The 25,892-nt window shown below is 47.5% G+C and overlaps 3 protein-coding genes across 12 annotated transcripts in view; 2 read left to right on the forward strand and 1 right to left on the reverse strand.

Annotated features, from left to right (window-relative positions):
• Nucleotides 1-8,712, forward strand: part of lipeb (lipase, hormone-sensitive b) — a 29,869-nt gene extending 21,157 nt beyond the window's left edge. For 4 of the 7 annotated variants that reach the window (XM_064299085.1, XM_064299095.1, XM_064299104.1 and 1 more), the window contains 4 exons: nucleotides 317-421; nucleotides 1,951-2,147; nucleotides 3,678-3,911; nucleotides 4,081-8,712. In XM_064299085.1, coding sequence (XP_064155155.1) covers nucleotides 317-421; nucleotides 1,951-2,147; nucleotides 3,678-3,911; nucleotides 4,081-4,473 — 929 coding nt within the window. In that variant the 3' untranslated portion in view covers nucleotides 4,474-8,712. The remainder of the gene's footprint in view (nucleotides 1-316; nucleotides 422-1,950; nucleotides 2,148-3,677; nucleotides 3,912-4,080) is intronic. The other 3 variants (XM_064299121.1, XM_064299130.1, XM_064299138.1) reach the window with 1 other exon arrangement.
• Nucleotides 8,713-9,311: 599 nt separating this feature from the next.
• tmem145 (transmembrane protein 145) lies at nucleotides 9,312-23,230 on the forward strand. Of its 4 annotated transcripts, none has more exons than XM_064299168.1 (15): nucleotides 9,312-9,596; nucleotides 11,915-11,989; nucleotides 12,780-12,857; nucleotides 13,147-13,236; nucleotides 13,856-13,957; nucleotides 15,188-15,272; nucleotides 15,533-15,604; nucleotides 15,876-15,944; nucleotides 16,182-16,262; nucleotides 16,486-16,564; nucleotides 16,837-16,930; nucleotides 17,284-17,456; nucleotides 18,261-18,381; nucleotides 20,184-20,369; nucleotides 20,507-23,230. In XM_064299168.1, exons 1-15 carry the CDS (start codon nucleotides 9,492-9,494, stop codon nucleotides 20,738-20,740), a joined length of 1,644 nt encoding a protein of 547 aa, XP_064155238.1. In that variant the 5' UTR covers nucleotides 9,312-9,491; the 3' UTR covers nucleotides 20,741-23,230. The 4 variants fall into 4 exon arrangements, with proteins under 4 accessions (XP_064155238.1, XP_064155244.1, XP_064155249.1 ...); XM_064299174.1 differs by having other exon boundaries at nucleotides 13,150-13,236; XM_064299179.1 differs by lacking the exon at nucleotides 13,856-13,957.
• A 405-nt stretch (nucleotides 23,231-23,635) lies between these two features.
• On the reverse strand, nucleotides 23,636-25,379 carry mrpl17 (mitochondrial ribosomal protein L17). Its single transcript, XM_064299238.1, is given in 4 exon segments — nucleotides 23,636-23,886; nucleotides 23,889-24,053; nucleotides 24,220-24,288; nucleotides 24,997-25,379. Coding segments are annotated over 4 exon segments (525 nt in total). The 5' UTR covers nucleotides 25,171-25,379; the 3' UTR covers nucleotides 23,636-23,769.
• Between the last annotated feature and the right edge of the window lie 513 nt (nucleotides 25,380-25,892).

Genomic DNA, 25,892 nt, shown 5'->3' on the forward strand with positions numbered 1-25,892 from the left:
TTGACTGTAAATGAGGAAGGAGAGATGAGCCAGGTGCTACCGGAGAGCAGCCTGCTTCACATGCGCCTGTGAGCTGAGCTGTTATGCTGCTGGGGGGGGTTCTGACTGCAGAAACAGCACCTCTGGCTGTATCTCACGAGCTGCACATATTGAATATCGTGCTGGAGTCAGCGCAGCTGGGACCCTGAGTCCACTACCTGCGCTCATCTGTGTGCCTGCAAGTTAACGATGCTCTGAGCATGAACTAATGTGCGTGGTTGGGTATTAATACACTGTGTGTCCTCCACTATCCCATCTTCCTCTGCTCCTCTCTCAGACTCTCTTGTTCCTACAGTTTGTTGGCGCCTGTGGGCTTTTCTCAGGCACCCTTTGACCTTTATGATGACTTTGCTCCGCCTCCCCAGCCCTGTCGCTTCCTCTGGTAGGAGGGTCTCTGTAATGTTGCCGAGCAACTGCCATGAAGCCTTCCCCCAACCTCCCTCCTCCTCACCGTCCAACCTCCCCGCCCCTGCCCCCCCCCACCCCCACCCCGCTTCCTCATACTTTGATATCAGGCTGTCTGTCAGAACGTCACGCAGAACAGTGAACAGCAGCAGCGGCCAATGGAAAAACGGAAAAGCGCATTAGGGAAAAAATGACGTCAGTCGTAGCGTTGTGAAACCGCTGTATGATCGGTTGTATTTTCCGGGCGTAGTCCTGTACGCGTCTAAACCTACAGTGCGCCGCAATAATCCACCGGCTTTATTCTGCGCGATCCACGCTACAGGAAACGTTCCGGAAACTTCCACCACCGGTACCCGCGCATCTGCCGATGGAGACGCGCTCGACTCGATTCTCGCTCTCCCCCCTCCCCCCCGTCGCGACGAAGCCCGCTCCGATCTGGTCCGCCCGGCTTTAAGGAGCTGCCGTTCGGCCGGATGGCCCCGTCTGCCGATGCGCGAGGGGCTTCCGCCGCGTCTGGTGCGCCGTATACGGACGGGTGCGGCGAATTGGGGCCGGTCCCGCCTCCTGCGGCGCGCTGCCACGCCTGTTCACCCGTGAGAGCGAGTGGCAGGCCGCTTTTATTTCGAGCCGAAAGGGGCCGGATTGTGAGGGCGGCCCGTGTGCTTAAGTATCAGAGCAGCCTTTAATTACGCTTAATCACTGCTGGTGGTAGGTGAGCTTTAGTGTTTAAAATGAGTCTTCAGAGGACTTTCCCTTAAGGCTTGTCGGAGCAAGTTGTTCTGACTGTAAATGCACTGAATAAGCATTTCGGAAAAGAAGCAGCCCCTCACAGTAAAAAAAAACGGCAGCACTCCAGCATAGAGGCTGCCGTGCTGGTTTCAGCTGCTGAAATGCAGTGCGATAGAAGCAGTGTTGAAGAGACCATACGTTTCACTATGGGCATGCAGTGCACTGGCATTACATTGCCATGACACTACAATTCCCAGAATCCTGTGACACCTCAACGGCATGCTGGCTTGACCCATCTCTATCATCCAATCACCTGCCTCCCTTGCTCTTGATGTCTCCATTCGGCCAATGGCTGAAAGCCAAATACGGCCTGTCTGCTTTCCCTCGTCTCCTTCATCTCCTTGCCCTCCCACGTCCCGGAATGTTCCGTGTCCTTCAGGCTGTCTGCATGTTTCTCTCGGGTTGTGTGTGTGTGTCTTTGTACATCAGTACAAAGTAACATGCTTTGGGTGTTTTGTTTGTAACTGTGGATGATGGAAGTGTCTGTCTGTCTGTTTGTCTGCCTCAGTGCCTGATATATCTCTGCCTGTGAATGCGCCGATCCCAGCCTCCCCCTCTCTTCCAAATGTTGTTCTCCATTCATCGGACCCATGCTGTGCTGCCAGATCTGCCTTTGTGTGGTGTAATCGTCCCCCAGCCCTTTTCCTCCTGTCTCTCCGTGCGAGTTTGGCAAGCGCAGGCGTGTAACCCGCCCGTCTCCCGCTCCCTGCCCCGCAGACACGGTGAGGAAGAGCGTTTCCGAGGCCACCCTCACCTCGCTGCACTCCGACCCCCCCGTGCCGCTGGAGAACCCCCAGTTCTCCCAGTTCTCCCTGCGCAAGGACACCCTGAAGAGCGCGACCTGCCAGGACCTGGGGGCCCACCTCGGCCCCGCCCCCGCCCACACCAGCCTCCCGCCGCTCCTGGAGGACACGGTACTGGCCCCGCCCCTCCCCCGAGCCCCGAGTCTACATCTGGCCATTTCACCACGGCCCCTTCCCCCCCATGCAGATACGCCAGTCACAAGACAGTCTCATGACCTGCAGAGGCTAAGTACAGACAGCTGAAGCTTGGAGGCCTTCACAGTTTACAGTTCACGCATTAAAGCTGACACTCTTAGCCATCTTTACAGAAGGTACGTTTAACATGGCTAAATCCACCACTGGAGCTAGAGCTGCAGCTCTGTGAAAGAGTGTTTACCCCTTCCTGATTTCCTGTATTATTGCATATTTGTCACACAGAATGGTGACACATTAAAATTATTATTTCATTTATTTCATGAAAAAAGGGATCAAGCACCCATATCAGCCATGTGAAAAAAGTAATTAAACTTAAAAGTGGTTGCACCACCATCAGCAGAAATCACTGCAACCAAACACTTCTGATAATTTGATATCAGTCTTTCACATCGCTGTGGAGGAATTTTAGCCCACTCTTCTTTGCAGAACTGGTTTAATTCAGACAGATTGGTAGGTTCTCAAGTATGAACTGCTTTTTTGAGGTCCTCTTCCTAGATTTTCATGGATCGTGGCATAGTGTACTTGTAGAAACTGGTGACTTCTTCGCTCTGATGGTAGGGTTCGATATGGGTGAGGTTTAGCTGGTTAACTGCGCGAAGTAAAAACCCAGAACCTTCCCAAATCTGGAACATGAACTGTAGTAAAAAAAATAAATAAAAAAAGAGCTGTTCTGGGCTTTATTTCAGCGAATTCGGTAATCCTGCTTTGTGAAATATCCCCCCCCCTGCTCTTTTACCTACGTCGGCCCAGGAGAATACCCGGGCGCTCTCGTTGGCTAAATTACCCGCCGTGTTTCCGCTGAGCCGGCTCTCACCGCCCGCGCGCGTGTGTGCCCTTCTAATTAGAGCCGGAATGGCGGCGGGCTTCTGACCCAGTAACATAATTAGATTTGACCTTCCCCTTCACTGCCTCCGCTCCCTGAAATGACATCTCTGTTAGCCTGCCAGAGTTTTATGAAGGACGAAGCACTAATTAAAAGGAGGGGGAAGCCCTTTTATTATTCCTGTTACGGAGCGTGGCGGCCTGACACCAGTTACATCTGAATTCGATGTATAACTCAGGAAATGAATGTTTATTTCGGTCAGCCAGGGATGCATCTCACGCTTGGCCCCAGAACTTCGCCGATGTACGGGTCGTAAGGTCAAAGGGCACTGGCAAAAGCTTAGCCAGTTGCGTATGGATTTTACTCCATGACTTCATTCCAGTGTTTTTCACTTTGTTGTTGCGTGAAACCCTCTGGCTCAAAATAAAGATCTCAAGGTCAGCCGTTTGGCAATGTTATACACTTGAAAGTGTGTTCGTAGTTCGGTGTTTATAGTTCTTTGTCCTTATACGATGATCTGAGTGGAGAACACTGTGTGATGTGGGATGCTTCTCTGTTCCTGGGTTTAGCAGTGCTTTTAATGCCTCGCCATGACTCCCCACCCCCCCACCCCCCTCCCCCAGGCTGAGGACGTCAGCTTCTTCGTCGCCGCGGACGACGAGCCCTCCGTCGGCGCCTCGGCGGACGAGGACCCGGACGCGTACGTCCGCGAGTTCCCCGAGGGCTTCGAACCCGTGCGCTCGGAGCACCTGGCCGAAATGAGGCTGCAGAGCTCGCCCATCGTCCGGAACCCCTACATGTCCCCCCTGCTGGCCCCCGACAGCATGCTGAGGGGCCTGCCCCCCATCCACATAGTGGTGAGGACAGGGGGGGGGGGGGCAGTCAGAGGATAAAGAGGAATGGAGGGAGGCTTTGCTTTTTTTTATTCACCGTTTCCACCTCTTTCTATTCATTTCTTTGTTTTCCCTTCCTCCACGCCCCCCTCTCTCTCTCCCACTCCCCCCACCCCCTTTCTTTCTCTCTCAGGCCTGTGCACTGGACCCCATGCTGGATGATTCGGTGATGTTTGCCAAGAGACTGAGGAACGTTGACCAACCGGTGACGCTGTGCGTGGTGGAGGACCTCCCCCACGGCTTCCTCAGCCTATCGCAGCTCTCCCGGGAGACCCGGGAGGCTGCCGGCGTCTGCGTGGAGCGAATCAGGGCGGTCTTCACCCAGCAGGCCCCGCCTCCGGCCACACGCAAGCACCGCAAGCTGGAGAGGACCGGCCAAAGCTTCCGCATCGCCAGGCCCCCGGGGGGGTCCGTGCGGGAGGAGGATCGGTCGCCACCAGGGGGCGGGGTTAATAGTATGGAAGGGGAGGAGTCACCTGAGGGAGCTTCACAGAGTGGTTCCGACAGCAGAGAGATAGGAGCTTAGCGGGCAGAGTGGAAGAGGGGGGATGAAAACAGAGAGAAAAGAAGGTGTGAGAGGATGGAGGCAAAATGAACAAATACTAAGGTTTAAAGAACAGGAGTAAAAGAACAATGAAGTGGTGCTTAACAGTGGGACTGCGCTGAGCCTGAGGAGGGAGCCAGTCTCACCAGGGGGGGCCTCTGTACGCCATTCAGCACCAGTGGCTGTGTGGATTTCTCTGCTGCTGCTGCTGCTGCTGCTGCTGCTTGCTCTTGCACTATATAGAGACCGCCGGGTCCATTGTGAACCTTAAACACACACACACACACACACACACACACACACCTTCTACAGGAGGCTGTGTGCTGCGCGTTCGCAATCGTTAGCTAAAGCACGCACGGAACTCTCCGTGGAGAGCAGAGAACACACAAACATGCGCGCGCGCACGCGCGCACATTCTCATACGCACAGACATTGCCTTTGGCTTGAAGCAAGATTGCAAATGTGAGTCAAAAAAAAACTGGAACTGCATTCAGAGTTGTCAATCGTACAACTGTGATGTCTAAAGTAGATAACCATTTTGAGCATATGTATATAATATATATATATATATATATGCACTTACATATACATATGTGTACATATACATATGTACATGCATATGTGTATGTTTTATTTTTGTATAGAGCTACTGGAACAAGTTGTACTCTTCTCTAATGTGCTGCCTTATTAACATGAATTCAATAAGTTTCAATTTTAGAGGTTTAGGGGCTTTTTATAACCACTGAGTCCATTTACATTTGGTACTGTATTTACTGTACATATATCTACAGATTGTGGCTTTGAAGATTTCTAAAGCTCAGTAAAGAAAAGAATTAAGCATAAACTGCAGAGATGCAGTTGAATTGCGTGGAAAGATCAAATACAGTAACTCTCCTTATTGCTGGCCTTTGGCTGTGGCCCTGTGAACTGATATTACACTAGTAGTGCTTTTTGATTTCTTTAATGCTTTTAGATGAGGGAAATGGTGAAACGGGTGGGAGGAATAGTTGGGTCTTGGGTCACCTCCGGCGTAAGTAGTATTGTTTTGCTGTTGACATGTGCGATTTGTCCTAATTTTAACTGAGGCAGCCGCTCATCTTGGTTGCCTTGTTGGTTTAATGTGTGGTTTTGGTAGTCCGAGTTGTGCCTGCTAGACGCAGCGCACTGCCGAGCTCAGCCTGGGGGCTCATACTGCGAAGCAATGTAATTATTGCATTGCTGTTGGTCATTATGACCCATAGGATGCAGCAGTTGCATGTTTGCTTTGCAAGTCAGCCACTGTCGTGCTCATTCGCTGAGCAAAATCAGCTTGTGCTGTGCTAATCTCTTTACTAAGAGCAGCGGTGCTTCCGTTTTTTAGGACAAAGCAAAGCGGCTGGTAGTTACCACAAAAGGGGAAAAAAAAATACATAAATAGAGAATGGAGTAGTTTTGAAATACTGAAGTCAGTAGATCAGCAAAAACAAAAACCGTCCCCATGTTTGACCCCTGCGAGAGCAGGTGAGGTTTGTGCGGGTAACATCATTACTTTCCTGCCAACTTTGATCCCCCCCCCGACCTCAGCCCAACGTCACGTTCAGCTCCCTCTCCCCACAGAGGCGTCCAATCAGAGCGTATCTCGGGTCCCGCGGGCGTCTCCATACCGACCCACTTCCGCGGGCCTCTCCGGCTCCCGGAGCTCGTCCGGAGATTATTTCGGGCCAGTTCCCCGAGCGGCGAGCGGCCTTCGCCACAGAACGGCCCGTTCTCCCCGAGCGCAGCGCTGAGCTCCAGCTCCGATTCCTGCGCTGCGCCTGCGCTGTGCCGCGTAACTGTGCCGCGCCGCCCTGCGCCGTCCCCTCGTTAACACAGAGCCTCGCTAGCGCTCCCGCGTAGTGGTAGCGTGACGCCGAGCGTGCGTGGGGTCGCCTCTACTGACGCTGAGGTCTCGATCGCCCCTGTTCACCCAGTCCTTTTGGCTGGGTTAGATTTAAGCCGGATCTCGGGCTATCTGTGGAACCTCTGTTGCCGCTGTGTTGACGTTACCTGTAATGCCTGTAATGACATTACGTATCCCAGAATGCATTTGGAAGGAGCACTGCACTAGCGTGACCTTGTAGTCGCTGTGGGATGTTTTGGGGTGGGGGGAGGGGGGGGGGGGAAGTGGCTGAGGCGGAGAATGGAATGATCCGGGCCCTGAGGTTTGGAGCCAGCCGTCTCTCTGGGCTCAGACACGGGTGTGAAAGTCAGCTCTGGCCTGTGTGACTCGAACCGCACGCTGCCTACTGTGATAAGGGGCGGGTGGTGTCTGCGAGGGGAGGCTGTCTGCGAGGTTTTCTCCACCGGCTGCTCACTTTTAGCCGCTCTTAGTTCATGTTTTTCTGTGTGGGTTTATGGGTGATTGGTGTGTGTTTATGGGTGACCGGTCTGTGTTTATGGGTGACTGGTGTGTGTTTATGGGTGACCGGTGTAATGCTGGTTTTGACGTCCACACTTTTGTGGGATCTGACTGTACGGTTTTAGCTGTGTTTGGCTGTCTGTCTCTGATATGGTGCTCTCCGTTGAGTTAGTTTGTGCCTGTGTGCGTGTCGTCTCGTCTGCATTCCTGTTGTGAGTAGCAGCATGCATGCCTCTTAGTTTGCGTGTGTGTGTTTGTGTGTGTGCATGAGCACGCGTTTGTGCCCATGTGTGTTTTATGTATGTATGTATGTATGTATGTGTGCGTGCATGTGTGTATGAGCATGCATGTGCACGTGTGTGTGCATATTTATGTATGTATGTGTGTGTTTGTGTGGTTTGTGTGTGTGTGGGGTGTTGTGTCTGCGTCTGTATTTGTGCTTGTGTTTGTGTGTGCGAGAGGGAATAGAGACTGATTAAGTGCAATCTGGTTTGAGATATCAACTGCAATAGACTGGGGCCCCGAGCAGCAGGACGTCGTGGACTGGGGCGCTCAAACGCTCTGCGATGCTGCTTGCGTCATCATCCCCACCTCCTCATGTCAAAAGATGGACACTCCGGGGGCAGAGCGATCAAGAGCGCCCCCTGGTGTGTCTTGTTTTGGACTCAATTTCCATAGTCGTCTTTGCGCTATATGGGGGCCAATTAACAACACTTTTAAAACCAATTTAATTCATTACACACTTGTATTCATTTTTTAATTTTTTTTTTTTTTTTTTTGAAAGAACCCTAAATATTTCTTGCCGAATGTTTGGAAATATTATTTATCTGTTAAGTTCAGGGCGCAAATTTGTGGCAGGGTTTAGTTAATGCGCAGATAAAATGTGAATTCACGAATGAGAACAATAGCATCCTTCATTGGAAGAATTTTTATATTTTTTGAAGTATTCATTACTTTGGTATTAACCTCTTCACTTTGCTTTTATTATAGTAACTAAAACTATTGCTGTTTTTTTAAGTACGGCATCTGTTAAATTTCAATATTCAATTTCCCCGTTGCATGTGGGCTGTATGATGAAGATTACTGTAAGATCTAGAAATCAGATGTTCCCTGTCCGGAACCATATCCAATGTATAGACAAATTTAATCGTACCTTTTTATTTAATACTCCCGCTTGTCTCCGAGGTGGAGCTCACCCTTGATCGCTGCATATCGTTATTGAGCCTCGAGCGCGGCGGGTATTGTTTCCACTGAAGGGATGCTGGTGTCCTCTACCACAGCACAGATTAATGTGCATTAATTAAAGTATGCCTACGTAAGATGCAGTTTATCTGATGGAACTTGAAGAAGCATAATCTAATACGTTTCGATGTCGCTGATCCAATACACAATACCACCTGGAATTGCATTGTATTAACATCGATGTCAAGTTCCGTTGTTATTAGGAGGTTGAGTCGATTTTGCAGATAAGTTCATGTTTGATCTTTTCCAGCTTCCAACAGATAATCTGCGTCACATGCCAGAAGTGAATGTAGTAGTAAGGGTGGCCTATGTCAGTCAATAGAGACAGAAAGCTGTTTTACGTTTTTATTGTTGATTTATCTAATGTACTGAAAACACCGCAAGTGCAAACCTGTGTAAACATGAATGTATCAAACACGATAAAGCTCATTCAAAAATGTTTTTACTTATCTTTCTCATTTCCTCCTACTGTCAATTTATTGATCTTGGTTCTGACTATGCAGAGTTTAAATTCTGTATATATATATATATATATGAAACATAGCAGTTTTATTGCTGTAATTTTTCGTTTTTATTGGAATAAAAATATTCTATGAACATTCTGTCCGCTTGTATGTTTTATTTTGACATTCATTTGATTCGTTTCTCAAAGGTAAAGTTGACATTAACATTTCCTTACGCGTTCGCACATTAATTGCGAGTCGTTATCCGGGAAAAATAAATAGCCCAAGGATTTGACAATGCAAGTAACTGTGAAAGCCTTTATCACCAAAATGCATTTTTTTATTGGTCAAGCCCACAAAGTCACTTCACAATAAAGTATATCCGCAGAAGCCAGCGTGGCAGTTATTTTGGTATTACTACCATATGTACAAATAGCAATAAACACTCGCATAGAGGTCCCATTGGTAGTAATATGGTCACAACTGTTTTGTTTTTGTTACATCTACCTACATAACCACGGAGCCAAGTATAGCCATTTCATAAAAAAGCGAGTACAAATACCACATTATTACCCTAATTGTTACTTGAAATTGTTATTGATACACATTTTTATGATTGTGAAATTATCCCAAAGTTTCAAATGATGTAAACTACAAAATATTTGTCTACATGTGTCGCAATCTGGAATCGAGAACGCGCATTCCGCTCCTCTGTTGGGCGATTTAAAAAAAAAAAAAAAAAGGTATCGGGGCGCGTATCCTTGTGCGCGCTCACATCTGAACTATTGGGGACACATATGCATCGCACGAGCAGGAGAGAAGCGCGCGACCAGTATTTTACCCTCCTCACATCCTCGTTTTTAGAAACTGTCCTTTCCTCCAAGTCGCGGACGAGGGAGGATAGTGAGACCTAAAGGAAAGCGATACAGGGGGATAAGATGGAGGTGTGCGAGAGAGTTTTCGGGTTGGCCGTGGTGACTAGTGTTCTGTGTGTCGGCTCTGTTCTGGGAAAGTACGTCAAAGGAATCGTCAATACCAAAGAGGTGATGTGTATATTTGCCTGTTTGTACAGCGTTTGTTCGAGACTTGCTTGTGATCGCTGACCGCTTTCTCTTCGTGCCGTGGTATGCAATCGTGTGATGCCAAACCGTCTCGCTGTTCTTGCTTGTTCCTGCAATAGCATTCGCAATTTCATATGCAGTCGTTTAGGTTTATGTTTTGCGCGCATCTGATGTAGCCTACTTGCTTGCGTTCGTGTTTGTTTCAGTCTTCATCGTGTCTTTGTGCTTTCAGCTGTAAACCAGCGTTTGCAGCTTATAGTATTCTGCGAATTAAACATAATTTGACGCAGCCTTTTCTTTTACAAAAATAAATAACACTATATAAACTGTCAATTCACCCATCGCTTTCCTTTGTTAATAGTCACAGGTGAGCCGTCATTTTCATTCTGCTGTATAGGTCATATTGGCTAGCAACAAACATGTTTGTTGTGATTTCCCCATAAATGTTCGGTCCAAAGCAAGGTGACTGTACACCGACTCAGTCATCAGTTACCCGCGGGACTGCTCACGGGCAGATTTGATTCGCCAAGCGCGATGTGTCCATGTGTATATTAACGGTATGCTTTGTATGGTCGTCAGTGCTCGTCCATACACGTGCAGTGAACATGTGAGAGTTTGTTTTCAAATGTGTAAATTAATTGGCTGGCTCAAGTGTGAATCGACACCATGTGATGATCATATATAAATCTATCCTACTTTCCCAACAAAAGTGTCTTTAATATTTATCCCAGAAAGAGCAGGTTGATCTAAAGTACACTGTTGGAATAAGATGCTGGCCACAAATATTTTTGTAAATTTAAATTTTTGTGATGAATGCCACAAACAGTGGTGTTGTGAGATATGGTATTGTGTCCAAATTGTAGCATTACTTCAGCATTGTTGGTATAACAGTTTCTGGCTTGCACATTGATACTGCAAGGGCCTGAAACCTGTTTGTTGTGTATTGTGAGTTAACCTCTTTTTTTCCCCCACAGCAATTGCAGGATAGAACACAGAGGGATAATTCTCCATTGCTTATATCTAATGCAAATAAGTACCCACTTAGTTTAAAGAGACCTGTTACACTTGCCACCCTGATCCTCGTCGGGTCGGCTCCAATGCTGATTAAACATACATCAGGTGTCCTCTTTCGGTGCCAGCAAAGGTCATTTGGCCAAATAACGTTCCCGTTTACAGTTGCATCGTTTATGCAAATTAGGGCCGTGATTGGGTCAACGGCAGTCCTGGACTGTAAATGCTAAAAAGCAGATTGCCGTCAGGCCGGAGACTCTTAGGGGGGGGGGGGGGTGTACGTCGGGCGTGTAGGTGTATTTACGCGTCCGGCGTTGTGTAACGCCTCTAATGAATCATTAAAAGACGCGCCGGACCCAGGGTTGACGGGCTAGTTGATTGGTAATTAATTCTTAATGAGGCTCGGCGAGCGGACGGGGAGAGAGAGAGAGAGGTGCGGCTAGCGCTAGGTATACAGAGTGACCGGACACTGCATCGGTGTAGCCCTTGATTAATGTTGCTCTCTCAGACGGTGCTTGAATGACTCTGCACTACAGTGTATTGGCCGGGGGGGGGGGGGTGGGGGGGGGAGGAGGATTAGAGGGGATACAGAGATTAATACTGACACGGTGGATGCCGCGCTCTGTCCACGGTTGCTTTTGATTGGTGGTGGTGGCGGCGGCGGCGGCGGCGGGCGAGCGAACTCGTGGGGCCTAAAACGCTGCTCTGTGACGGAAACAGAGGGGCCTTTTTGTCGTTTCTATGGCAGCCACAGGCCGAGGCATGTGGTAGTTGCCATGACGATAAAGAGGTCTTGGGTTTGTTGTGAGGGTGTTCGTCTGGATGACTGACCGTGCGCTCGCGCGCGTATGTGTGTGTGTGTGTGTGTGCGTGCGCTGTTTTGAAGCGTGTAGTTCATGGACACTGACTTGCTCTAATCCACAGGAATAAAGCACATATTCTGCATATCGTCTTATGCATTTATGTGCTTTAGCCCCCGGTATGCACATTAATAGGATGTGTGAAGTAGCCAGTCCCGTATGTGTGGTCATGAAGGTTCACATGAGTTGCACTGAGCACATTTTCCTCACGTGCCTTTGTAGTGGACTTGTGTGAAATAATGCGTTAAAACCATAATGTCCGCATATCCCCCCACTGGCTGCTGTGCTGCAGCCTGTTACGTAAGTCCTTTAAAGTGAAACATCAGGACGGTACAGTAACGTAGCCCGCCGTGTGTTGCTGCGCATTGAACTTCGTGGCGTGACGTTTATTTTGCTTTTCTTTTCTTTTTCCATCGTCTTCTTTCTCAGGACTGGGTTTTCCTCACGAGGTTCTGCTTCCTCACGGATTTCGGCCGATTGGACTTTCGGTTCCGATACCCCAAGGTAGGCAGGGAGGGAGACGCACGTCGCTTGTTCGTTTCCGTCCGCCTGTTCTGTGCCTCGGCTGGTTTTTTGTGCCTGTCCACCCGTCTCTCAGTTTCAAACTCAAAATGCTTTATTGGCATGAAATACAATTTTGCCAAAGTGTACATGGAGAAATGTAGAAATAAATTAGAACATGAATGTAAATGAAGCCAAATATTTGCTACACATCTATCTCTGTCTCTTGTTTTTGCTCTTCTCTCCCCTTGTCTTTCTCCTTGCATTGGTTGAGTCTGCCTTGGGCTCTTGGCTGACTCAGTGTGTTTAGTTGTTGGTCTGTCTGCATCTCCCTCTCCTTTCTGCATTAAGTCTATTGACTGGCTGTTCCTGCATTGACTCCATTGACTCGACCATCGTCTCTTTCTCTCTCTCTCTCTCTCTCTCTCTCTCTCCCTCCCTTCCTCCCTCCCTCTCTCTCTCTCTCTCTCTCTCGGCTGCCTTTGTGTGTTTTTCTATTGCCGTCCTTCCGACACTGACTCACCCTTTCTCTTTCAGCCTCTTGGCAGGTTCTGTTTGTTTCTCTTGACAGGTTCTGTTTTTTTTGGGGTTTTTTCCCCCCCAATACGTGCCTTCAGTCCGTTCCACATTCTCACAAGCAGCTCTCTCTGTGCATCTTCCTCCTTCCTGTGCGCTAAATTATATGTTAATATATTAATTCTCTCTCTCTCTCTCTCTCTCTCTCTCTCACTCTCACTCTCTGTGTCTCTCTCTCTCTCTCTCTCTCACTCTCTCTGTGTCTCTCTCCCACCAGTCACGCTGCTGTCAGAACATACTGCTGTATTTCGATGACAGCTCACAGTGGCCTGCCGTCTACAAGAGACCCGACAAGGTCAGAGAGGATGCGGTCGCGTGTGCGTTTTGTGTGCGTTAGCGTGGGCGCGCGCCTCTGCGTCAGCGTGCAGCGATAACAGGCGTGTATCCTTTCCCTCGATGTACGGCAGTGTTTGAAAAACAGGCGATTAGTGTGTGGCGTGATGCCCACTGTAGTAATTCACAGTGCATCGTAGAGATTTCACCAGATGGGGGTGGTACTGGGTGTGTTGTGTCAACAGGGCTGCTCTGAGTCATGCAAGTGCATCTGACATTCAGACGCTGATTACCGTGTGTTTCTTGTAAAGCAGGACTGTTACCAGAAGGAGGCAGTGTTAAGGCCAGAGAATAACCAGGTCATCAACCTCACCACCCGCTACACCTGGTCTGGCTGTATGGTGAGATTGCCTAAACTCTTTATGCACGTTACCCTCTCTCTTTCTCTCACACACAAACATACACACACACACACACATAGGCATGCATACGCAGACATACACACACACACGCACAAGCACACACACACACACACACACTCATGCACAAACACACACGCACATTCTCTGCTGTTGTCTTTGCAGCTGTGTTCGTGGTTGACGTTACTGGGCAGCCCACTACCGTTAATTGCTCCGGATAAGATCGTCCGCCGAATGACTCTAATTTAATGTACTGGGAGGAAAAGTCATTCTATGAGAAAATAACTCCTGCGAGGAGTGTTTTGTTTGAGGCAACCGAGCATTAGAAATAATATAAATGAATAACTGTAACAGTTTCACACAATTATTATGTACAGTATATTTTAAATTACTGTTGCAGCATTCACACTGAACTGCTTGTACCTCTTTGGAGAACAGGCTTCGGTATTATAGGTTTGTGTTCTTCGGTGGAAAAGTGCGAATCAGCGGTACAGCCTCTGTGCTGGGGGAGAGTGTGGATGCGCTCGTCGGTCAGCTGAACCCGTGCGGCCCGATGTCCAGATGCGCTGTGTGTGTGTGTGTGTGCACGCGTCCCTCGCAGGTGGAGGGCGAGGGGGCGGAGGAGACCCTGAGCTGTGTGGGGGGGCGCAGCTTCCGTTCGGTGAGGGAGAGATGGTGGTACATCGCGCTCAGCAAGTGCGGGGTAAGGACCGGGGGCGAGCCATCGTGGGGTTTGCGCAGACGCAGCACGCAGCCGCGTGGACCCTGTGGCCTGTGTTCAGAAAGCGTCTCAGAGGGCCGATCTGGGATCAGTTTAGCCTTTGAGATCATGGTTAACCGCGTTAGGGTTTGAACGGAGGAAACCTGATTCTGGATCAGTACTCCCGCCTTTGTGAACACGGGCCCGCTGCTCGGACGTGCACACAGATGATCATCCACAGACAGATGTGCACATGCAGTATTAACGCTGCTAAAAAGCTTGCAGTGAGCCTTAAAATCTTTTTTTTTTGTTTTTGCTCCCAAGTGGAAAATATTTGCTTGTTTCAAGTGACTTTTTTGCTTGTAAAGTGAAATTGTCTTACCCCATTGGCAAACTGTCTCACCTGATCGGAAATCATTTTGTCTTATTTAGCAAAAAAAAGTAAGTTTTGTGCCTTGAGCTGTCTGCAGCATTGGACCTGAATACTGAGATTCCACAACTAGATAACTGTCCTGAGTAAAGTTGTCCAGGTCTAAACAAAATCCCATTAGTGTGAAAAACCTCTCCCCACAGAAAACTTGTGAGGCGTAACAGCATTCCCACCATCTGCCGATTGTCAGTCCTGCATATAGTGCATTATGGGAGAGACTACACTTCCTTGTGGGTAATGGTGTTTTCGAATGAGACCTTAAGATTTAATGGCTGTCTCATAGAGACTGAGGCTCTGTCATGGCTGCCCACCGTTTGATGGACAAGACCTTAAATAATGTTGGACTCCCTTAAGTTGAGAATCGCCCCTAAGGCCAGGATTCCGCGGCCTTTGCCAGCTTCAGCTATTCGATATCCGGCTTCATTGATTTTGTGGCACCTCTGTCTTCACGCTCCACACCCTACTGATATAGTGGGAAGGAAAGTTTTCTTTGCCAAAGGGATTTTTCAACTTGGGGTACAATAAAACTGCAAGACTATGCCATGGGTATGATGGTTGATGAAGTTTTTTTTACGTGGCATTGTTAATGAGTACTCGTAATAGACGCACGCTTGCTCATTCACCCATCTTCTCCCTCTCTCTCTAACTCCCAACCCCACCACCCCACCCCTCCACCTCTTTTTGCTGTGTGGATCTCTGTATCCCTCTTTCTGTGCATCTCTCCCCCGATCTCGCTTTCTCTCTCCCCGTTCTCCCCTTATCTGAATTCATAATTCCTCCTTCTCAAATCCACTGGCTCGCAGGGGGATGGGCTGCAGCTGGAGTATGAGATGAAGCTGACCAATGGGCAGTCTTTCTGGACGCAGCACTTCTCCGCAGATGAGTTTGGTGAGAGAGACACAAATGGGGCTTGAATGGCAGGAGAGGGAGGAAGGGTAGAAGGAGGAGAAGGGATCTAGAGAAGATCAGAAGATTTACTGTACAATCTGAGTGAGAAAGAGAATCTGCCACCTCTTCTGGTGTTATAAACAGCATGTGGTCTGTTTTGCTTCTCTCTCTCAAACCCTCTCACACTCTCTCCCTCCCTCTCCCACTCTCTCTCCTTCTTCCTCTCTCTCTCTCTCTCTCTCTTTCCTACTCTCTCCCAGGTATCCTGGAGACAGACATCACCTTCCTCGTCATCTTCAGCGTCGTCTTCATGCTGTCCTGCTACTTTGCTTGTGAGTCGCTGCTTCCTTTCAGTTCTTGGGATGTTTCATCACAACGTGCTATTAATAACATGAAACAAAATTTATAGGAGGTGTCCCTTTGTTGAAGGGAATTATGGGTATGAATTCGGGGGACAGTGCCCGTTCTGCTCAGCGTTCCCGTCAGCCGGCTAAATCTCTGCCTTCTTCTCTCGTCTCTTCTGTCTCTTTTCGTCTCTCCTCCCTGCTCTCTTTCCCTCTCCCTCTGTCTCTCACCCTCTCCGTCGCTCCTCCTCTCGCTCAGACACCCTGAAAGGAAGGCAGCTGCTCCACACCACCTACAAGATGTTCATGACGGCCGCGGGAGTGGAGGGTGAGCGAGCCGATCGTGTTGTGACACGCGTCGATGGGCGCGCCGCCCCGAGCAGGGCGCTCTCTGCCGCAGGTGCTCTGTAGCGCAGCCCCGAGGCGCGAGAGCCGATATTCAGAGAGGGCGCTCTCTCTCTCTCTCTCTCCCCTTCTCTGCTCATCGTCTCCTGGGGATTGTTTGGGTGCCGACGTTTTCTCACTGGCAGCCGAGGCCTTGACGCTCCCGTCTTGTCTCCCGCAGTTCTCAGCCTGCTCTTCTTCTGCATCTACTGGGGGCTGTACGCCAGGGACGGAGTGGGCAACGGGAGCCTGAAGATTCTGGGTGAGTGGGCGTGGCCTGGGCTTGGGGGGGGGGGGGGGTAGCGGGGCTAACGGGCGCGGGCGTGTGCACGTGGAGGCACGTGCACGGATGACCCGGTTTTGATGCTCCAGTGTGGTGTTACAGATTGAGATAATGTAACCTACTTACTCTACCTCCCTTCTCTCGTTCTCCACCCCCCCCCCCCTTTCCCGCTGTCTCTTGTTCCTCCGCTCTCTCTCTCCAGGGAAATTACTCTTCTCTGTCAGTTTCCTGGTCTTCCTGCTGATGCTGATCCTGCTGGGGAAGGGCTTCACGGTCACCAGGTGAGGATCTGGGACGGAGCACCCACCGATCGAGCGGAGCGAGATCAGCGGATCTGGAGCGTCAGCTGTCAGTCACGTGGGCAGCGTCTGCAAAAGCGCACCTCCCAGTATTCAGTTTCTCTGTGTCACGGTGTCAGTTCTAACGCGGCTGCAGTGTCCAGTTCTGAGAAGGAGCCGTCTCTTTCCCTGCGTGAGTCGATGTGCTGATACACTGTGGCCTCAGCGCGTGCTGCAGCATTACCACGCTAACGCTAACCCTGTCTCCGCATCAGGGCAAGAATCAGCCATAGTGGTTCCGTCAAGCTGTCAATCTACATGACGGTCTACACCATCACCTACATTATTCTCTTCATATATGAGGCCGAGGTAACACTCCCAGCATGCAACACAACCCTATGTAAGACAATGCAGCACAGTGTACCACAGCATGTAGAATACTAAATCACGATCATCACATCATCAGCATCATTCGAATTCCCATAGATAGAATAATTCAATTCATAAAGCCACACATGTTATGCCAAAAATACAGATTTATTGTTTTGTTGGTTTAAGATTACTCAGTCCAGTAAACCTGTTGCCCTATTGTTAAACAGTGCCATACAGTGACTCACAGTATAGAAACACATACAGACACACCATTGCAGTACAGACACAGACTCCACCGCTGTTTTTGTATTGTGATGCGGTGTTCCATCATGTGACCCTCTGTCTCCCAGTTCTTTGACCCAGGCTGGGTCCTCTATGCCTATGACAGTCCAGCTGGCTATGGGCTGATGGGGCTGCAGCTGCTGGCTTACGTGTGGTTCTGTTACGCTGTGCTGGTCTCCCTCAAGCACTACCCCGAGAAGCAGCCCTTCTACATACCGTTCTTCACCGCGTACACTCTGTGGTGAGTGAGTGAGCCCCAGCGACTCCCTACTGATGGTCAGATGAGTCACAAATGCAAGCTCAAATGCAAATGCAAATACAGGTGTACATCCAGGCAGCCCTCCTACATCCTGTTCTTTATTGCATACATTCTGTTGTGTGTGCCAGTGACTCCCTTCTAATCGTCAGATGAGTTAAATGCAACTCAATGCAATGCAATAGGTGTCATCCAGGCAGCCCTCCTACATCTTGTTCTTTATAGCATACATTCTGTTGTGTGTGCCAGTGACTCCTTTCTAATCGTCAGATGAGTTAAAAATGCAAGCTCAAATGCAAATGCAAATATGGGTGTACATCCAGGCAGCCCTCCTACATCCTGTTCTTTATAGCATACATTCTGTTGTGTGTGCCAGTGACTCCCTTCTAATCATCAGATGAGTTACAAATGCAAGCTCAAATGCAAATGCAAATATGGGCGCACGTTCAGGCAGCCCTTCTAACGTCCCAGTCGTTGCCCTGTTATACTCTCGGGTGAATGCCAGGGTCTCCCCGGTGAAACCCCAAACTCCAAAGATGAAACCCCAAATGCAAACGTAGGGATGAAGTCAGGCACTGATCCTCGGCTCTATTTTCTCTCAGCTGACGGTTGGCTTCTGTTCTGAGAAGCCATAACAGGATGAAGGGGTGTCACAGTTAAACACCAGCTCAAACCCCAGAGAGGCATGACCGCCTCCACGCTCTCCCGAGTTAAATTTATCTGAAGTAATGAGGACAGAGTTTGGCGATTCCCATTGTGAGACGTGTCTGGCACCTCTCTGGCTCTCAGGTTCTTTGCGGTGCCTGTCATGGCTCTGATTGCCAATTTTGGGATCCCGCGTTGGGCCAGAGAAAAGATAGTCAACGGAATCCAGCTGGGAATCCATCTCTATGCTCACCTCGTCTTCCTGGTAAGAACACCCTATTCAACTGTCCGCAAACCTGGAATAAAAGCAATCCATGTGTGTCTGAGTGGGTGATATCTATGTGACACCACCTCTCTCTGAGGTTGAGACCTAAGTGATTTCCTTCTGTCTGTGGCTGTTATCTGTGTGACTCATTCCTCTCTATGGTTGATATCTAGCTGACTTTTCTCTTTCTTTTGTTTAGACCTTTATTATTGTTTTCTTTCTATGGATACCTGTTGCTCCCTGCTCTGTTGATAACCCTGTGACATCTCTGTCTCTATGGCTGATCCCTGTGAGTCTTTCTTTGGCTTTATGTCTAGGCAACACCTCCCTCTGTGGTTGATATCTACAGCATATGATTCCTCTCTCTGTGGTTGATATCTACAGTATATGATCCCTCCCTCTCTGGTTGATATCTACAGCATATGATTAATCCCTGTATGGTTGCTATCCACAGCATATGATTCCTCCCTCTCTGGTTGATATCTGCAGTAACTCCGATCTCTGGGCCTCATTCACTAATATGTGCGTAGAAATGTTCTTACTTTGTGCGCAGAAAAAGTTTGCAGCAAAATTACCGCGGACCTGACCATTTGTTCTTACCCACGTGCGTATGTTGGTGAATCTGGATCATTCTTAATTGATAGGCGCGTACCCGAAATTTTCTATTTGCATAATGCAACGCCCCATTTCTCCATATAAGGACAGCCCTGTTGCAGGCTCAGAGCATGGCTGAGAGATAGAGAAGTGAAGAGAAAAGGTGAACCATGGCCCCTAATGGTAAAAAAAGAAAAATTTTACTAACACAGAGATAGATAGTGATTGTTTCAGTAGTTGAAGCCAGAAAAAGGCGTTCTTTTCCGTAGCGTTTCCACTGGAGTGACTGGTGCGAGGAAAAATGAGGCTTGGGCTGCAGTAACTGAGGCAGTGAATGCCGTGTCTGCTGAGGGACGCAGTAAAAAAAAAACAAATCAGCTCATCATGTTTTTTTTTCCAGAATATTCAAAACAGCATATGCATACTTTACCGACCATACGAACAAATTACAACTGTGGTAAACGCTGCTTCTTACTTCAGATGAATACAGGTTTTCCGTGAATAAATAGCCTAAACACAAATGCTTCGGGTAATTCCTCTGAAAATGCCAAATGAAATCTCAGCTGAGTAAAACGGATTTCGGAGTTACTTCAGCGGTTCTTCGTGTTATCATTCAGCCCGCTAAGATTTTGAAGACTCGCCTTTACTCTAGACAGACAAGAATAACTTCCATTTTTACGGAATCCTCCGCTCGGTTTCGCAAGAGGGGCACTGCTGCATTTTCCACGTATTCTACAGTTTCCCCCGCGATGTGTCACCCCTTATCAGGCGAGCCGTTTGTATTGCTTGGGAAAAGTCCCACGTCTGATTTGCAGTGGTGTAGGGTCTGTCTGTGCAGGGTCCAGAAATCGATGAAGAGCGTGCTGCAAGAGTTCCCAGTCCCGCGCGTTCTCTCATTACACTCGCGTCTGAATGCAGCGACGGGGGAAATCTCGGCTAGGAAGGGAAGTGCAGTAATTCAATGGAGTGTCCAATAATTTGGTCGTTTTTACTATTTGTCTGAGATGAATTTATATTTTTTAAATAATTTTTGAAGACTTGGGGCCTTCATGAGTTTTGCAGCTCTAAATTTGTTCGCACAGTAAGAACAAATTCAAGTAAGAACATACTGATGAATCCCACAAGTGTGCCTAAAACATGCGTATGCAGGGTTTAAGCACAGAGTTGTGCGTACGCAACGTTAGTGAATGAGGCCCTCTGTGTTTTAGGCTATCACACGGCCCTCGGCAGCCAACAAAAACTTCCCATACCACGTCCGGACGTCTCAGATAGGGATCCTGTTGTCGAGCCCCGACGGAACAGGGGGGGAGAGCTTTCCCCACCATGCCTATGGGAACAGCTCCTTCCTGGGGGACTCCCAGCCCAACTTCACCGAGCTCTTCTCCATACACTCGGTGAGAGAGAGGGGTGGAAGGAGAGAAGGGAGCAGGGTTTGGGGGGGGGGGTGGGGGTGGGTATCGTGGCTTGATGGAGGTAAGGTGACAGAGATATGAGAGTTTGTAACCCGACACCCTTGGTCGTTCTGTCTCAGGGCACAGTCAAGTCAGTGGAAGAGATGGTGGCCCGGAAGGGACAGGCCGTGCCGAGGAACAGCGAGCACAAGATCATCACCACGACGGCTGATCTGACGTCTATCCTGCCCCCACCCCCTCCCCCTGTGCCCACCCGTGTGTCCTCCAACTCCCCCCCTCCACCCAGGCTCTCCTCCCACTTCACTGAGTATTTCAGCATGCAGGGGGGCGTGGGCGTGGGAACAAAAGCATAACCGAGAGAGAGCGAGTAAGAGAGAGAGAGAGAGAGAGAGAGGTGGTGGTGGTGAGGGGAGGGGTCAAGCTATGGAGAGTTACAGCAAGACAGGCGAGAGAACAAAGGGGTAGGGAGAAGGATATACGGATGAGGCTTACAGAGGAACAGCGCAGGGAAAGCACTCCGGAGGGAAGACGGAAACGAGGGAGGGCGGAGGGAGGGAAAGATTCTGTACCGTTTAGTCCAGGAGGGGCACGAGAGCCAGAACTCAAAAGAACTCAGCAGCAATAAATATTTCCTTAAGAGCAGAGAGAGAAGCAATGGGAATCCACATTGTGGACGTACAGACAACAGAAGACTGACACAGACAGAATACAATGTCTGAGAGCCAGGGGGAAAAAAACAGAATGAGTGGGATAAAGATAGACTGCATGAAAACATTCTTTTAAGGAAACGTGACATTCTGGTGGAAATATTTCATTATTATAAAGCAATGTGTAAATAGTTGCAATGAATTTCAGAGCGTGTACTGACAGTGCCAGGGGTTTCCAAAACAAAAAGGGAAGCATTTCGTTTTTTTTAAAAATTGTTTTCGGTTGAATTCAAAATGGTGCTGTGGTTGTTTCAAATTCTCGTGCCATCACGAAGTACGAGATCAAGGCGTTCACTTCTTTCATTTGAAACGACACAAACTCGTTCCATTTCTGCATGTGACAGATTTGGATAAAGCAAACAAAATTACTCGTAAATATATTTTCAGGGTAACTGTAATTCATATTTACGTAGATTGCACTTGAATACGCTGAATCAATATGGGATGTTAATGTGTGAACTGTCCAGTATTCTGTGGAAATCTATACAGTTGTTGTGAACATGCATGTCTGTACCCTCTCCAAAATTGATATATTCAGCCTTTTCTTGTGCCCGTTAAGGTAATGCTTGTTCCCTGTGCATCCATTTTGTTTCAGGTTAGTATGTCTAATTGAGCTTCATTTCTTGTTTCCAACATAAGGCACTACAGTACTTTAGCACAGTGATTCACAGGAAAGTATATGTGTGTAATTTAAATGAATGAGATTACCATAGTTGTAGCTATAAGGGAATAGAGTGATAGTTTCAAATGCAGGTACATACACCTAAGGGACAATTTGAAGGTACTTAAAAGTTTTTTTTCAATGCCACATCGGTTTCATTTTCAAATTCAGCTTCCATCCAGGATTTACGAAAAAAGGAAAGGATGTTTCGTTCTGTGGAAAGGCTGCAATTTCATGGTCACCCTGTATTTAATGTGCAAAATGTGCAGTCTATGTAGGTAACAATAACCTTCAGTACAATTCACTCAAAGGAGTTGCAAATGATTTGCCATGTTCATCGAATCATGCTAATGTGCAGGTAAACGGGGTTAACCATACATGTACAAAGATAATGGTCTATTCATTCTGCATGGAGCACTGTAAATTCCCTTATTGTCTGACCGTTCTTTGCCATGGCAACAAAGGTCAATGTGACTGATGTAATCCCCAAGCACCATCTTGGCTAGTATGGGAAAAGGAAAACTATTTGGAATCACGTTGTATCTGTTAAAATGTATGACAAATATCAAAACGTGGTTTGACGTACGTGCAAATGGAACGTACACAGGTCGTTTGCAACTCCCTAACTCAACTACTGTCTGTGAAATTTGCAAATGTTATTCATGGTTATTATGTAATGGTGACAATGGATGGAGACGTAAACATGATTTGTATATATTGAACATATTTGTAGAGAAAGATATTTGGATATTTAGTATTTTAAAAAAAAAAAAGAATGAATCATACTTGAATCTGTGCACAAAGTTATGTTTTAGTTTTAGGTTGTCAGTGATTCTGTTCCTGGTGTCGTTTATACTTACCTTTCTAACATTGATTCAGTTGTCTCACAGTGTTCAGCCTGATTCGGACTGTGTGGAGCAGGGGTGCACAGTCCCGTACCCATTTCTGTTCCAGTCACTTATTCTGGCTTGTTTTTCAACAGCACCCGTGCTGGTTTACAGTAAAATGCATCCAGGATTCATTCGAAGTTCCTAACTGTAGCTTGTGACTTTATTAAGTGTATCGGATCAAATAAATGGTGGAGGTTCATAAAGGAAGATGTGAAAAAATCCCAAAACTGCTCGGGCCTCTTAGTGCACCCCTGGTTTAGAATGGCTTAAATGCCAAAATGACTGACTGGACGTACTGCATGATCGATGCACTGCCTAACCCGGATGCACCGGGTTAGCATCACTTGTGGATCCACAGGTCTTCTGGCCAACAGTCCCACGTACTTGACGAATGTAGCGGGGGGGGGGGTGGGCAATCTCGGGACGAATACGACAGCACAGAGCACGGAGATGGGCGCAGAGCACATTATTATAGCACTATTTGAAATGAACATTTTGATTGTGTCAAATGAGCAACTACTTTGAATCACCTGTACAGTAACCTTTGCCAAATTAAAACAGTCAATTTTATTGTTTAAAAAAAAATGTCTGTTTTCACTTGTCTGCCTAGGCGTTTGAGCGTGCATTGTGGGAGATTACAATTAAGTTAAGGCTCAGTGGTAGTCTTAGGCTTTAGATCTGCCCTAGCTTTGGAAAGGTGAGCATTCTGATACACTTATTTTACAATTAAACTAGGATAAAAATTTAATGGACCAGTGTCCCAGATAGGTATAAATGACCCCATGTTTTCATCTTCACGCAATCGACAATTCATGAGTAATTTAGTCCAGTCAGAGTAGATGTGCAGTATATTCAAGAGCTAATCAAGAACTCCAGTCATACAGACTCATGGTGTATTTCTGCGTTAAAGAAATCCTGGTTCATGTTCTGTGCCCCTCTGCAGCAAAAATGAATGTCACTAGGCACATTGCATTAACTTTCACACCGGCATCTTCCAGAAAGGTTTAATTCACACTTTTTTTTTCTTTTTTTACATACCTCATTATAGGAACACATTTTAGCAAAGCAGAGAGCGGAACAAGGGTGTGTACAGTCACTTCCAAAACCAACGTTAAGGGCGTGGCTTAAATGTTATGAGAGACAGCGGGACTCAAGTTTGCTTTGGTTGCTCTCTGCTGCTCCCTCTCCTCCCTGTAGCCTTTCAGCAGCTGGTTGAGCAGCGTGAGGTCGCTGTCGCGTTTGGCGGTAACAGGGCCGGGTACGGGTTGCCTTTGTACTCCAGGACCGCCATTGCCGCCCGGTCCAAGTTGGTGCGGTTCGGGATCCGAGCCATACGCGTGTAGCCCTTCTGCTGGTTCTCAAATCGAGGCGCCAGGACTTCGAAGAGCTTTGGGACCAGATCTTTCTCCTGTCGGGGGAAATGACGCAATTCACCCCCAATATACCAGGATGGAGAATTACACTTCGCCTGGGGTTCAAATAATTTTACAGGTAACCACAGAGATACTATACATTACTTAATGAAACTGAGAAACGCTGCAGACCCAAGGGTAAACTGTACGCTATGTACATACCGTGAGCCAGAAGGTGGCCATTTTCATTGCCTTCTCATCCGTGACTCCCTTTTTTGCGTAGTCAATCAGCTGAGAAAAGGAGAAAGGTCAGATGTGTCTTTAGGTGTGACCTACACCATCTCAAAGCTACTGGTGTACTGTGACCGTAACACAGAGTTGAGCTCACACTCCTTCACTCAAACATGCATCTCAATTTGCTTCGTCGCCCAATCCGATCCGAGAGCCCTGACGGTTTGGGTATTTGTTCTATGTTTTGTCAGTTTGTCACTTTCCACCAGGAGTCAACACTGTCAATATTTTATCTTTTTATGTATAAGTGTTTGATGGGGGCAGACTGTATATTAGAATTACTTTCGCGTTGCAGTCTGAGATATAAATATTTTTCAAGCTTCTTAGGTAAATGTTGTGGTGCACTGTGTGAAAGCTTTCTTTCCAGAAAGAGTTATGCTGTGAACTGCTTTATTTAAAGCTTATATGATATCCTCGACTAACGGTTGGAAAGTGCTACACGCCCTTCTAAATCTAACCTAACCCATCATGCTTTTTAACATACGCAAAGGGAGTTGAGGAAAACGTTAAAGGAGGCTGGCTACATACACAGCATTAGAGAAGGAAGCAAAATATACAGGAAACCTAGCTAGCCACACAAGAAACAAAACTGTGATTTAGCACGACAACTTATCGGCAATCGGAAATCGAGTACTATGATAACCATTACTTAGTTAGTTAGTTAGCTAGCTAGGACAAACGAGCACGCCGGACTGCCAGGTCGCTCACCTTCTCGGCGTAGAACCGGACTTCATCGGCTCGACCTCGGGTAGTCTCTATCCTTTCGTGCCGAACCAGTCCTGTCAAAATGTTCCGAAGCATGTCAATCCGTGATTTAGGGCCGAGACCCATCCGTCTGGCCATTCGGCCATGTGAAATTAAGGTCGACAAGGAGAGACGCATCTCGTCGGTGCAACTGACTAGCTATTTAGCTAGCATGTAAATACACGTGAAACTCAATGGAAACGTGTTGTCAAATCGTTCAGGAAATTATTTACTCAACTTAAAATACTACAGAATATGACAGGTGTCACCCAGCTACTACACTCGTTTACACTTTTCTGTCACATTCCCCCGTTTGCCTGTGCAGCGCTTATTACATTCCGTGTGTGCACTGACGACTTATAAATTAATTTAAGTTCCGCTTCTCCAAAATGTTATATCCTCTGTTTTCCGTGAAGGGGATTTTTATACATTTTGGTTTCACCATGTAGAAACTACGGCACGTTTTATACATGTATAAAAATTTATGTATAAAAAGCGCTGTCATTTCTACATGGTAAAACATTAATGTCATAAAATAAAAGTTGAGAATAAACACTTCCACTACATGTGAATTTTTCATAGGAGGTAATTAGAGTGACTCTGGATTGCAAGTTTGATTCCTAGGTGGGGCAATACCATTGTACCCTTGTGCAAGGTACTTTATCCGAATTGCATCAGTAAATACCTAGCTGTATTACTGATTGTATGGAAAGAATGTAAGCTGTGTCAGTCCCTCTGGATAAGAGTGTCAAAGTGCCTAAAATGAAAACATAAAATTTATAGCTACACACAAAGGAATATTTATCATTTATTATACAAAAGTAGTATACAAATTACGTAAATGTTATTGTCTGTAATTT

The sequence above is a fragment of the Anguilla rostrata genome, chromosome 1 (genome assembly GCF_018555375.3).
Source record: "Anguilla rostrata isolate EN2019 chromosome 1, ASM1855537v3, whole genome shotgun sequence".
In the NCBI taxonomy this organism is placed as follows: domain Eukaryota; kingdom Metazoa; phylum Chordata; class Actinopteri; order Anguilliformes; family Anguillidae; genus Anguilla; species Anguilla rostrata.

What these genes read in the sequence shown, in the direction of transcription:
- tmem145 (XM_064299168.1), top strand. Translation starts at nt 9,492, where the DNA reads ATGGAGGTGTGCGAGAGAGTTTTCGGGTTGGCCGTGGTGACTAGTGTT. An exon ending in TCGCGCTCAGCAAGTGCGGG is followed by an intron (nt 13,958 to 15,187) that starts GTAAGGACCGGG and finishes ACTGGCTCGCAG; the next exon opens with GGGGATGGGCTGCAGCTGGA. An exon ending in CTTCTCCGCAGATGAGTTTG is followed by an intron (nt 15,273 to 15,532) that starts GTGAGAGAGACA and finishes ACTCTCTCCCAG; the next exon opens with GTATCCTGGAGACAGACATC.